The sequence below is a fragment of the Solea senegalensis genome, linkage group LG8, assembly GCF_019176455.1.
Source record: "Solea senegalensis isolate Sse05_10M linkage group LG8, IFAPA_SoseM_1, whole genome shotgun sequence".
NCBI classification, from domain to species: Eukaryota; Metazoa; Chordata; class Actinopteri; order Pleuronectiformes; family Soleidae; genus Solea; species Solea senegalensis.
In genome coordinates, this window is record NC_058028.1 from 11,895,627 (window position 1) to 11,909,575 (window position 13,949).

The 13,949-nt window shown below is 42.5% G+C and overlaps 2 protein-coding genes across 6 annotated transcripts in view; one reads left to right on the forward strand and one right to left on the reverse strand.

Annotated features, from left to right (window-relative positions):
• Positions 1-2,097, forward strand: part of si:cabz01090165.1 (uncharacterized protein LOC100333421 homolog) — a 219,372-nt gene extending 217,275 nt beyond the window's left edge. For all 4 annotated transcript variants that reach the window (XM_044032537.1, XM_044032541.1, XM_044032538.1 and 1 more), the window contains one exon: positions 698-2,097. The gene's annotated coding sequence lies outside the window, so the exon portion shown is untranslated. The remainder of the gene's footprint in view (positions 1-697) is intronic.
• A 4,816-nt stretch (positions 2,098-6,913) lies between these two features.
• Positions 6,914-13,884, reverse strand: zgc:113149 (uncharacterized protein LOC541363 homolog). 2 transcript variants are annotated; one of them, XM_044032029.1, is made up of 7 exons: positions 13,790-13,884; positions 12,317-12,536; positions 11,640-11,734; positions 10,727-10,883; positions 9,725-9,904; positions 9,545-9,598; positions 6,914-8,914 (listed from the first exon to the last, which is right to left on the reverse strand). In XM_044032029.1, exons 2-7 carry the CDS (start codon positions 12,456-12,458, stop codon positions 8,154-8,156), a joined length of 1,389 nt encoding a protein of 462 aa, XP_043887964.1. In that variant the 5' UTR covers positions 12,459-12,536; positions 13,790-13,884; the 3' UTR covers positions 6,914-8,153. The 2 variants fall into 2 exon arrangements, with proteins under 2 accessions (XP_043887964.1, XP_043887963.1); XM_044032028.1 differs by having other exon boundaries at positions 6,914-9,040; positions 13,790-13,882.
• Between the last annotated feature and the right edge of the window lie 65 nt (positions 13,885-13,949).

Genomic DNA, 13,949 nt, shown 5'->3' on the forward strand with positions numbered 1-13,949 from the left:
AATCTCTCCCTTACGTAAGTGCTGTTTGTCATTATGCAACCATCCTCCTTTCTTCTCCTCCTTCTTCTTCCTTAATCACTTTCCATTTGTCCTTTTAACGCCTTTCACTCACCTCTGTTTTCTTTTCTTTCCATCCTTCTTTCTCTGACATTCTTTTTCTCCTTCCCTTTGTCCTCGCCACCGATCCTTTTCCTCTCCTCATGAGTCATGTGTTTTTGGTTTCATTTTCTTGTATCTCCTTCTCCCTTGCTTTGCCTTTTCATGCTGCGTTCCCCTCCTCTAACCCTTTGCCATCTGTCTCTCCTCATCACTTTTCCTCCTGTCATTTCTGGCTCATGCAAGCCAGCGTGATGTCACACTGGTGGTTTGTGAACTCCAGTTTAAAGCCTCCAGTTTAGTGTTTTGAAGTAGTAACCATATTTGGAAAATGCAGGGGCTCAACAGCCCAGTTAATTCAATCTTCATCAGCTTAAATCTGCAGTGAAAGTATTTGGCTTTTCAACAGGAAAACTACATTTTGTAAACCATTCACTCGTGTGCAACAAAGTCAACAGAGAAAATCTACCCACTGTTTTCACTCAGGGTGTGTGTCCCCAGTGCTGCCGGCATGCAGGGAGCGCACCTAGCAAAGTCAATGCTACTTTCATCAATCAATCCCTAAAAGAGTCTGTGTCATTCTGTCTCCTATATCCTAAAGGTGTCCAGACGGGAGGTACGGTCACATCTTGTGTCGTGCACTCGCTCATGACATGCTCTGCCCTTTGATGCCACCTCACGCTGGAACCAGAGGGGATGTGATGTGATGTGATGTGATGTGAAAACCCGGTAACAGCCAGAGGATGGTAGACAGCTGACCTGTGTGACTTGTGAGCTGACCTGTAAGACGTGCATCAGTCTCCACACCGCCAGGATCAGACACGTCGGATAGAGGTCAAGCTTTGTGTTGAGAACCCTGTCTGTGTTTGGTACGTTTCTGGGACTCCAAACCTTGGACCTGAGGAACGCGGTCTGTAACCTCTTTGCTGAAGGAAGTATGTGGTGATCTCAAAAAGGTGACACAAGCGGACACAAAATGCTGCTGTGGGAATGAACTGAATGGATCACTATGGATTTGGGAAGTTCTTCGTGGGTGTTGTTCTTTTTGCACTGGTTGGTGGCACTGCTCTTCTCTTTCCAACAGCATACAGTCATATGCCAAAGGATTACTGCAGTATTATGACAGCATTATTGCAATATCGGGAGAATATAGAGACTTCCCAAAAGCACACCTCTCTGTTATCTCTTAGCAGGTGAAGAGAAAACCCATGTTGGGCCTTGGATTGAAATTATGAGCACACTGTCAGCGTCATGTCTCAAAGCATCAGTAATAACAAACTGTCAAATTAAACGGTGAACTTCTGGCACTTTAATTGTATGTTTTCATTCCACTTCTCTTCCCCTTCGTTCACTCTTTCTCTCTCACTCTTTCTATCTCATTTTCTCATTGAAAAAATGAATAGTATACTCTCCAGTATTTCCAGTCTAACTCTTACGGCTGCAGATGGCCTAGATAATGTTGAAATAATCAGTGTGTTTGCATCCACAGTGGACTGGTTTTCTCTGTGTTGGAGTATCAAAAAAAATCTTGCTGTCCCGAGAATGGATCCTTGAGGAACTCCTGCAAGGATTTGCTCGCAGCCAGTCATAAAGCACACAAGTATGATTTGGAGGTGAAAATTGTGAATTCTGATATCCTTGTTTGACGCTGGAAAGCAAATGTACACGTACAAAACACTGGCGAACTTCACCGTAAGTGACCCTCCTGCTACATGCTGGCACTCGATTGTTAAATGTATTAAGCGGTTGTAAAATATGGCCAGCAGGACTTGTGCTGCCCCATCCCCTCTCTCCCTCTTTGCTGTTTGACAGTGTCTGTGTTTGTATGTGACACACACGTTACAGTCATCAATGGTTTGATACCCATGATTTACTTTGAATATAAAGGAACAAAGACAAGAATAAGGAGAAACACAACAACCTGTGAACTGGGGATTTTATGCTTTCATAGATACAATTATGTGGATTTATAAAGAAATAAAAAGGTATTTTTCTTGGAAATACTGATTTGTTGTTATTTTTATATTGACAAACATTGTGCTACTTCTGTAACAGAAATACCCCATGCATGGCCTTGTGTTTAGTAATGTGTATTGCCTGTGTATGTCTGCCTCTGCCTCCGTAGGTGGCGCTGTACGCTAGTGTATTGAATCCATTTCTTTACATCACAGAAAAGCGACCGGTGAACTGGATCGTGCTGTGGTTCTGTATGTTTCGTACCTGCTCTTGTGGTTGCTGTGTTGTCCAAAGAAAGACGCCGCCGGCGTATGATTTATGGCAACAGTACTGCAGTTTATACGCCGTCTCCACCCGGATGTAGAAGGCGAGAAGGAGAAGGACATTTTGGTGCATGCACAGAACGCCAAGTCCAACTCCAGTCCGACTACGCATAAACATGCCGGAGTAATCGGACTATGGATCACGTTATCCAGGTATGTAATTCCGACTAAGACCAGCTCAATGTTAGTTGTACTAATGTGTTTATATGACATTAAGAAAATGACTGTCTTAGTCTGACTAAAATTATACACACTGACTGACAATAAAAAAATGAGAAGTGTGCTGGCATCCAAGTTGCTGTTGCCCAAGAACAGTGTTCGCACAACTTTACCCTTTAAATGACAAGTATGTTAGTTCAACACACCCCACGTTGTAAACCCAACTTTATGAGTTCCATTTAAAAGGCATCAATTGATATGACAGGGTTGATCATCATTTTTTAATATTTCATTTAAAATGTGTGTTTTCAGTATTGCTACATAGCCAGTTTTAGCATTAGCTTAGCAGAGTTGTGTACCAAACTTTCTTCACATGCCTACATCTTTATCTGGACACTAGCACTCATGTTAGCTCTTATTTTTATTTTATCACTACCTTTTCTACTTTTGCTAGCTTTTACTAAAAAGAAAAAACATTTTCTTTTTTACTTTGGTAAGCATGCTGACAAGCTAGCCCCACCCTCTCACTTCCCTTTAGCAAGTTGCTGTAGGTTTCAGACTACCCTGAAGAAGAGCTTCTTCTCAGAGGATGTTTTCATAACCTCAGGGCTTTTGAAACAAGGTTAGCAAGCAAGCAATTGCCTGAGGCCCCAAGCTGAGAGGCCTATGAGAATGACAACGTAAGTACACAGAGACAACCATTTTTGTTGTAAGAACACCCATAACTTTTGTGACCATGCAGCAATGCACAAGAGACGATGGCACATTTTAAACCGTCTGCCAGAAGCTTGCTTCAGTTTGATTAAAAATGAAGGACCTACCGGCATGGAGGAGCGAGGTGGTGCTGTAGGTCCCCCTATAATAGCCATAGCTCCCCCAAGAAATGTCTGTGATTTTTTATATAATATATTTATATTTTAATGTCATGTTTGAATATTCTTTTCCATGTTGTGTGATTTCATGTCATCTGAGCATTATAGGCTTTACTGTGCACACTTATAGCATTATAAGTGTGCACAGTGTCTGTTGCCTTCTGTTGCTGCTTTTTGCTGCTATGTTGTATTCAGGGCTCAACTGTGACAGAATTGTGTGAAATATTATTTCCGGAGGTTTACATTGGCAGGCTTATGTATGTTGTATCTATAGCCCTTGTGTTGAATACTTTTGCATATGCTTATAGTCGCGGAACGAGTATAGTTAATGCAGGCGTGTAGGCCTGTGTATATCAAGGGTGGTCCGATAATGAAACGCCCCAAAATTCAAAGCACCTTCTGTTTCAGCACCCCCTTAGCACCTGCAACAGAAAATCTCTGGAGCCACCACTGCCTACCCATCAAGCTCCGTAATGGAACGGCCCGTTAACCGCCATTATGCCTAAAGCAATACTGCACCCGCCCTTACCCGTTAATAAAAGCCACACAGCGATGATGATCTTCATTTTTATTCGCACATTTTCAACACAAATTTCCATTAACACTGCAAACAAAAACAAAACAAAAACACAGGTGTTTCAACCCAGCTGTGGGAAAAGTAGTTTTGGCTTGATAAGACTATTTTATAATCCACATCTTATAATTTGTTTAATTATGAAAAACAAGTTGTAGTGCTTAGTTCATTTTCAACTGTGCCCGCACATTTATTATTTATATTTTTACTCTCCTTACACAGCCTTTTTGCGGGTTGCGATGTGGAGCTGATTGGCTTAATCAGCATTATGTTTACTCAGTATAGACAATGATTTGAATGTAACAAACATTTGTGTTTTGTGAAAACGATGCAGTACACACTGTAAGCTGGTGTCGATGTCCGAAATGTGTTTTTCCTGGTGTCCCCACTCGCAGCCATGTTTTCATGGTGTAATGTTTGGCTAAGACACTTGTGTCCCGTCTCCTGCACACAACTCTACACCTCGTCCAACCTCTGTCCCCAAATTTGTTCAGTGTCTGCCTGAGGCTGTAAACGGGCAGCTGTGGTCCAATGTTAGCCATTAACTGACATGTGTTATTAGTAAATTGAGTTCATATGCAGCTCCACTGCCCCCAAGTGGACAAATTAAGTATATTTTTTCTCTTTAGAGAGACTATGGCATAGAGGAGATAAGAACAGAACAATTATTACTGTTTAGCTGCACTTGAAGGACAGCTCTGTTTTTTTAAGTGTGGTCTTAAAACTATGTTTGCCACTTTATCTTGCAGACCGACGGCCTTTTTCTACAAGAAATATGAAGTTCGTCTTTTAACATGCTGGTCTGCTGCTGCCACATTTGGTAAGTTTGTGTTACTGCGGTAAATATGCACAAAGAACCTCAAAAACGGCTGTCACAAAATAAAACGCTTGAACTGAGGTCTGTGTTTTTCACACAAAATAATCATAAATTGGGCTACAGTATTTTGAAAACACACTAAGTAGCTTTATCCTCGTGTCAAATCTCAGTCATTAAAACCTCAGTCCTACCTGAGACACAGCAAACTTCTGTCGTCCACATCCTCTAAAGCTGCTTTCCTTAGGTATCATTTCTTGTCTACGGTCTTTATCAAACTTTGAAACAAGTCCAGCCCTTAACGGATTGAGCAACAGCAAAAAAAGAAGAAAGATTTAAACTCACTACTGTAATTTCTACGAAATGTACAAAATCTCCATCAATGTAATCTTTAAATAGAATCTTTATTCTTCAGGTTTGGATCACATCAGGTACAGCTTTACCTTTTTCACAAACACTGGCTTCGATCCACTCTGTAATAGAACCGTTTTCTTTTCCACAGAAACAATATCGAAATAAAAAAATATGTATAGTATATATGTAAATGTATATATAGATCACTTTAACCAGAAGGTTTCATGACACAGCCTGTGGTTGGATCATTCAAACATCACACAGCATCAAACTGAACTTACTCTAATCATCATCGACAAAGACAGAAATGTTTTTTAGAGTAATGTAATATTTTTCTGTGTAGAAACACTATTGTAGAGGCGGGAAATATTGTTTTGAATCCAAACAGTGTCTCAACAAACTTCTCCAGAAAAGAAACCACTGCAGCGACATCTTTTTACCCTTTCAGATCGACATGGCTCTGGCATGATTTCCAGTTCCTTAAACACATTTTTGAACTGGCCGGTGCTTAGAACCCGAAACACTGGCTCCTTGCGGGAAAGAAAAAATACCTGGTGTTTCCCTTGCAAACCATTACATCTTCAGTAGGCGTGTCAACGTAAGCTGTGCATGAGAGAGAGGAAAAGACAACATACTGGTGAAATACCTGGAACAGACGGAACGTTTGCTCCCCCGAATTCCCATAGAAACTGGAGAGCAGCACCACGATCCACCACGTTGCATTGAGGAACCTCTGCCACTGATAATGTCGGGTGGTGGAACTTTGGTTCTGTTTTACTTAACTGTGATTCTCTGGTTCCAAACAGAACTAAAGCCCCAACAGGAACAGTGCCAGCATTGCTGGTATGAAAGTGCAAACAGTGCAAGACAAATGTTTGTCAGCACCATCATTTTTCCTTGTATACATGCAGGGGGGTATTCCATCAAGCAGGCTAAAGGCAAAGCCAAGCTTAAATGGCCAAGTCTGGCTAATATGAGTGAGAGTTCGGTTCCATCAAAGAGGCTGAGATTAGCCCCAACTCAGTAACCATGGAAACTATGACTCTGGCTAACCTCAACCATGGCTAAGCCACAACTGTGGCTCAGGTTTCCGTTCCATCAATCTGAGCCTCAACCCTGTTCCACCAAGGTGGCTAATGTGAATGCCAGCCAAGTAACCATGGTAACTTACGCTGCCGGGCAAACCTGGTCTGTAGCAGGCTAAAAGTGAAGCTTAGCACCATCTATGATCAAAGAATGGCCAATAGACAGAAACAGAGACACACAACTGTCATGGAACGATAAAATAATATGATAAACATAAACTATATAATAAAATGTATTCAAGAAATTATTTATACTAATAATTATATATTATATAATATTAAGTACATTAAAGAACATTATTAACACCAAAATAAAATATAATAAAAAATAAGACACAAATAAATACAAAATTAAACTAAATAGCAAAAAAATATAATAAAAGGAAATTTAAAGAGATCATCATTCTTTTGATGTAACAAGGGTTAGAGCCTCCGATTGATAGGAGATAGATGATTGATTTGCTGTCATCTGCATTCACTTACTGTAATAGGGGTCCTCGTCTCCATTGAATTGCTTGATTTGCGAAAATGATTCTCGATAAATCATAACTTTTTTGATGGAACGGCTTGGAGCTAGATAGGGAGGTGGAGCTTAGTCAAGCGTCAAGCTTACACCTAAGTCTGGCAATTCTTAGCTACGTTGATGGAATACCCCCCAGGAGACATAGTAACAGCAAAAGTTTGAAAATAAACAGTATAAACTTTAATCAGATTATAGAGCAGACAACAAACAAGACCCACAGTGGGTTTTATCTTAGTCCATCTTTGTATAATGCTGCGTTCCAAAACCCTGTATCGCTGCTGTTTACATAAGGATTTGTGTTAGCTCCGGTGACACAGCAGCTTCAGTCAAAGACAAATCTGGTGTCTTCCCATTCTCATGTGGTGGGACAGGCTCCAGACAGAACAATCAGCAGTTTCTACAGAGAACCTGATGGATACAGGTTTCATTTTCCTTAGTCATTACATCAGCATTTTTGTCAGAACAAAACGGATAAATAATAAGGATACACATTAGGGTTGCAACTAATGACTATTTTCATAGTCAACTAGTTATTAATTATTGAAACGATTAATCCTTAAAAACCCATTGGAGTCCAAAATATAGAGCCTAGAAGTGCATCAGAGACTGTGAAGCTGTCCAACAAAAGGTGCTGTGAGCACAGCTTGGCCTGCATCATGCCCTCTTTGCTCATCAGAAGATACCAGCGATGAAGTTTATTTTCCTGGTGAAAACAGAGCTCATGTGACTCCATGTTGGCTGGAAAGTTTCGGCGCATGTTGCAAGAATTCACGAAACATATCACAAAAACTCCTGAAAGTATCAGACCACCGTAATCTCCCCCCACCACTCTAGACATCTTCTTCATCCAGTCCATACAGATGCTTCTGTGGTGGACTCCCTAAAGGCATATTCACTAACCTATTATAGTAAGGGAACAAATTACATTTATTTGACCATAGTAAAAACAGTAATTAGACAGGTATTCTGGTCCAGGAAGTGGTCAGGGGAAAAATCCTGAAGCCTCTCCATACTTTCTATGTCCACAGAGAGCCAATGCTTATACCATATGCCCGAGGCTGCATTAAAAACTGAAGGTCAGGACCTATCTTGTAGTCCAAGCATGTATAGTCGGCGTGTACGATCCATGTGGCCACAGTTTTCAGGGCTGTACAAGGATGACCACATAGGTTCATATGTATCATCATCAAAGTGGGCAGATGATGACATTCACTCCATGCGGACTTGGAAATTCTGAATCGGTATTACAGGTCAAACCTTTGCATCATCGTGTGTTTGACGTGTCGTCTTTACTTTAAAAAAAAAACTTGAACACTGTGACAAAATCAATAGACAACACACGCGAAGAAACAATATTCACCACACGGCTTCCTCATTCTTGTCTTGTTGTCTGTTCTTTAGAAGCGCGGAGGAAGAGGGTGTTGCCCGCTGTTGGACTTGTCCCGCAGCATGGTGAGCGCCGTGTTGGAGAAATCCCGCAGAATGTCCACCGTCTCCCTCTGCAGCAGCAGGGACTCCTGCACAAACTCGTGCTGGCTCTCCACCAGCAGCTGCACAGACTGGGCCAGCACCTCCAGGGACTGAGACACCGACGTCAGCAGCATCCGGCTCGCCCGCTGCTGCTGCACGCTCTGAAACGCCATTTGGGCCACGTGGTCCTGGGACCTGTGGGAGGACGCTCCGGCAGGGAGAGGGTCGGACATTGAGGTGGCAGGCTGACTGGATGGGAGGGTAGAGGAGGTTAATGAAGGTGGTTGCTGAGGGTTGGACAAGAGGACAGATAATGAGGGAGCGATGGTCACAAAGGAAGAGGAAGAGGAAGAGGAGGAGGAGGTTACAGCAGTAGAGGAAGCAGGAGGTGGTAATGTGGAGGGGGAGGGAGCAGGGTCAGAGGTAGTGTCACTGGCTGCAGCGGTAGAAGATGAGGCAGGAGGTGGAGGAGGGAGGGAGGAGGCTGTCGCGTTGGAACTTGTGGGAGAGTGCGACAGAGGAGGCCCAGCAGAGGGCAAAGCGGCGTCTGAATTCGATGCAGGGGGCACAACGGAGGAGGTGGAGGCAGCGGCGTCGGAGGAAGAGGAGGGTCCAGGCGTAGGTCTGGTGGAGTTGAGGTTCTGGACGTGGTTGTTGTTCTGGCTGCTGTTTCGGGAGTAGGTGTGGACTGGTTTGACCCTCAGCAGAGGATTATTAGGCAGCAGGTCCGGGGGGGCGGCGGAGGGCGGAGGAAGAGAAGAAGGGAGGGAGGAGAACAAGGAGTCGTCATTTTCGTCAAAGTCCATGGTGCGTTCTGTCAATGACGGACAGATATGACTGTTTAGTTTCACAGCTTCGATAGGAGGCTACAGAACAGGCACAGGTCACTGTTTCTTACTGAAAGCATAACTTTCATATAAATTAAATGAACTTAAAAAGGGATAGTTCAGGATTTTTGAACAGTTTCAGTGAAAACAGGGCTGCGGCAAAAAAATATTTAAGCCAATGACACGGTGACATGAAACTGACACAGTGCATCCTGAACTGGTTGAGCTAGATGCTTAGAACTTAATTTTGTGCCATTTATTCATATTGCTGCTTTGTTAACACTTTAAAATGGTCTTTTTGAAGAAGGAAACTGAGCTATCACCTGCCCATCCCTGCCTCTCAGCACAAAGAAGTGCAGTCAGCTGTATGCAACACACTGACTTTGTACAAGTACCTCGTACAACCACACTTCAAAATCCCAAAATTTCCCTCTAATCTCAGACAGTTAGAATCTCCCTTGCAACCCGACAGGCTGAAAGTATGTTCTTACCTCCATCGTCTCCCATGTCCATGTCAAACTCAGAGGAGGAATGATAAGGATCTCCTGCAAGACACCAACATATCACATCACGTAAACTTTTGACCGATCACCTTATACAGCGTTTACAGAGTGTAGAAGTCTGAAATTGAACTTTCTGCTTCTGATCACTCTTTTTTCAGCCCTACTTACCACTGAGGTCTTTCTCAGGTGAGGAGAGAGGAGAAATATCGAATGCCACTCCTCCAGGAAACGAGTGCGAGCTGTCTGTCATGCCGAGATAGGAGTAAGGGGGAGCGCTGGAGTTGGGGCTTTTGGAGAAAAGCTTTGGAACGTCATCGTCGTCACCAAACTCCTGGTCACTGTTGCCATCTGAGAAAGAACAATCGACAATTAGTTTAGTTAAAAACTGCTTTCAGACCTTCACTCAAGTCTGGACATTGTCTAGAAGAAGGCAAATGTCTGCATGAGTCGAACCTAACACTTTCTGGAAATTCTTCTACTAGCTCACTGGTCAAATATCTGGATTATGTTAGTGAGCTCATGTAAGAACACATCAGAGAAAGCTCTGGATAATTCACAGTGTGTGAGTGTCCTGCCTCCTGCGGCTCCACTGAGGCGATTCTCCTCATCCAGTCATTCTCCTGCTGTTGTAAACGTGTCGGACCCAGACAACTTCCCACTGCTTTCACCATATGTCAACAGCACAGTCTGGACACAGTCTGAAGCCAGATTTAAAGAGTTTTTAAGAGTCTGTCTGTCTGTAAATGGCTAAAGAGAAGCAATGACAGTTTGGTTCATGTGTTTTCTGCTTTCCCGACTCTCGTCTTTGCAGCAAGAAGACCCGGGTTGGACATGGAATTTGCATGTGGTCTGGGTTCTCCGGTTTCCTCCCACAGTCCAAAACATGCAGATTTGGGGATTAGAAAAATTGGACACTCTAAACTGTGGGCGACCTGTCCAGGGTGTACCCTGCCTTTAAGATGAGTGATTGAGTGAGTCTGCCATAGTGCTAATCATGGTCAGCGCTATGCACAAACTTTAGTTTCACGTTTCGACAAGGCTATGGAATGATGAGATAAAGTGGCAATCATATTTCTGGTGTAGAACTTCTTAGATGAGCATTAATTATCCATTAGCTTAGATTAATTTCGGATTCAAAGCCAGTGTCTCACTCTCTCTGCTTGTGCCCACCTCCTGTTGGACTCATCACCAGTATTTTGTGCACCATCTTCTCCACAGGACCCAGCTTCTTCTTCCTCAGCGTGCTGCCGTTGGGGCCCCGCAGGGCAACAATGCGCCTCTTCCCGTCACATTTGAGGTCCGCCCATTTCTTCATGATCTGACGCACCTGTGAGAGGACACAATCTCAGTAAGAAGTCCTCCAATATGCTGATCCACAGTACATCGTTGCCATGAAGCGTCCTGCTACAGCACGTCTCTCTAGCACCATGGTTTCCTACTTATGGATCCACCACTAAATGGAAAAATTTAATTCCAACACTTTTTTCTAAAGTCAAATTCAAGTCGTTTTCAAGCATTTCAATGTCCATATCAGTTTTTTCAACACCTTTGAGCTGTACTAAATTACATATTTCTACTAATACATACAGTAAATACTCAAAATAATCATTTCACATTCTAAGCATACGAGGCCCATCATTTTATGATAACCATTTTCCATCTTATAAGTAAACTAATCAGTCATATATACATTTGTAAATGACTCCCATATTATATTTTATCATAGATCTGTGAAGGTTTAGGTTTTAGCATTTTGGTCGTTTATATTCCTCCCTCTTTCAAAATAAAGTTAATAACTGATTAATCTGATATGAAGGACAAAATATCAATCTTGACACAATTAACAATGTGCTGGTGCTGAATTTGTCGTCATTACCATGGGACATGCATCACATGTCATGTTACCTGTGTAACCCTATGACCCTATGACAGTAACATTTGAGATTCCAAACATTGCTGAATAAATCTGACGTGTCATGAGACACCACTGGAGTAATATGAACAAATGGCTAATTCTGCAAAACACCGATGCTTGTGAAAAGCAATAAATATTGGATTTCCAGAAGTGATCAGAGCAACAAACCTCTCTGTGATTCTCGCCCAGTCCATTGATCTGAGCCGTGATTTCAGCCCATGTCTGTTTCTTGGCTTCAGCTGACACGCCCTGGTTAAACTTCTCTGCAGGAGAAAACAATGACATCGAAGTTTATGATGCCAGTCAGGAAGTTCATCATCTGTTCAAACCCTATGCACCTTAAAATCCACACGAGACAGACAGGCACTTATTTACTGAAAACATGGCTGCCAACGGGACATCGGGAATCTTAAGCAGGGTTTTTCCTACACCGATTAAAGGGGAAGTGCACCCTTTCTTAAAGTGAGTGAGTTAAAACTGACACAAACATCCGTTTTCTTAAGGAGAATGCTGTCTAATGGCAAGATTAATTGGCAAATACATTCTTAAAATAGCATGGACTTGGGCTATAAATACACTGCCTGCTCCGCTTTAGTTTTACTTTAAAAGCTCTGGGGCTGCATTTTAATATAGACAGTCAAAACAGAGAGCTTTGGTTCTGATGAGAGAGTTACCTTCATTTACTTCCTGACCAGTTCAAAATGATTCAGTTTTAATGATTTATTTGTCAAAATGAGCAGTGAAACAAAAAAACATTTAAAAAGCTGGAAAAAAAAAATCAGAAAGCTTGTTTTAGTTATTACAAAAACTTAAAAACCGAACAATCAAGGTCCCCCCCTACTCACTGAGGATGATGTATCTGTTCTTCTTTACCGCATCCAGCAGCAGCTTGACCTCGGTGAGGGAGAACCTCGGTTTGGATCTCAACACTCCTTTCATACCTCCCGCCTTCAACACTTCATCATCATCATCCCACGGGGCCGACATGGCTCCTCCTCCTCATCAACTCCTCTTCCTCAAGGGCCGCCTGGATCTGATCCACCTGCCACTCAGGACTGAAGACACCTGACAGGTAACAGAGAATCGAGGAAAAGGCAAGAAAAGTTAAATAACAAACCAACTGTATAGCTGCTCAATAACAAAAAGGTGATTTGCTCAAAAATCATCCAATACCATTTTAACTGGACAACACAGTCCCACGCAACATCAAAACTTCAAACCTTGCATAATCAGCAGTTGCATAATAAGAACTGGTCTTTAATTTGATTGATCTCTAAGTGTTAAAAGATCAATATCTGCTGATTGAGAATCTGTAAATAAATCGCATGTATGTTCACAAGGACTGGAGTAGTTTTCACGACACCTCACTTACTAATAATAAGAACCTCTTGTTTTTCTTGAGTCAGAGTGTACACACTGCCCCCTGCTGGCTGATGTTTTACAATAACGAGGGGAAAAAAAATGTCCTTGTGAAGAACACCACCCATGTGGCAATGGATTTGTGGTTTGTGTCTGTCTGTATATACATATTTAAACATAAGCTAGTGATAAATTGTGTAGATAAAAGTCGAACTATTAAGATACATAACAAGTTAATAATCTATAAATACACATGCGTACATTTAAAATACTCAGTTTGTAACAAATGAATAGTCAAGCAGTTAAAATATTAATTTATTAATAATTATAAAACATTAAAAAATCATTATTACTTGAGTAGCATTATTTGATCAATTAACGTCTATGTTAATGTTGCCAATTAAATAAGATGAATAGTTATATAACATTGAATCAAAATGGATTTTGAAAATGGTTCGTATTCGTTTTGAGATCACATCAGAACTTCCCACTGTAAAGTGATTTCCTTCTCTGTTGCGTTGGTTCCAGTCACGTGGTTCGGCTCAGCCAATCAGCGGCCACTAGTTGATGCCTTTGTTGAGCTCGTGCCTGCCTCTGCTGCTGCGGCTGCACCGACTCCGCCATCTCAGTTTCGGCTTCGCTGGTTCGAGCTGCCGCGGCTGCGTTCCAACACCGACATGCGACGAATGACGGATTTCCGAGTTTACACGCGTGATAATTCGCGGATTTGAGACGGACTCGTGTGTTATATTGCGGTCCGTAACTATGCGCAAGGAACACCCACGAGACCGCGGTGGCCGACAAAAAGGAGGAAATGTCTGCTAGCTCCGGCGCTACGCTTTTTTTTTCGCATCGTAGCCTCACGCGCGATTCAACGCCAATGCGTCTTATGTGCAGTTTCGTTTTCGCGAATTAATCGCGATGTGCGGTGTATTTCGGGATATGTAGAAAATAATTACCAGGGAAAATGGCGTTGGTCTCTCCAGCCTCCCTCCGCGGTTCTCCCGAAAGTTCGGAGTGACGAGAACGGAACTGCGCAGACTCCGCAGACTGAGCGAGATTTTTTTTTTCCCTTCCCTAGAACGCGCAACATTTTTCAGGCTGCGCGCGCGCGCCCCC

What these genes read in the sequence shown, in the direction of transcription:
- zgc:113149 (XM_044032028.1), bottom strand. Translation starts at nt 12,458, where the DNA reads ATGTCGGCCCCGTGGGATGATGATGATGAAGTGTTGAAGGCGGGAGGT. An exon ending in TGGGCGAGAATCACAGAGAG is followed by an intron (nt 10,884 to 11,639) that starts GTTTGTTGCTCT and finishes GTCCTCTCACAG; the next exon opens with GTGCGTCAGATCATGAAGAA. An exon ending in ACCTGAGAAAGACCTCAGTG is followed by an intron (nt 9,599 to 9,724) that starts GTAAGTAGGGCT and finishes GGTGTCTTGCAG; the next exon opens with GAGATCCTTATCATTCCTCC.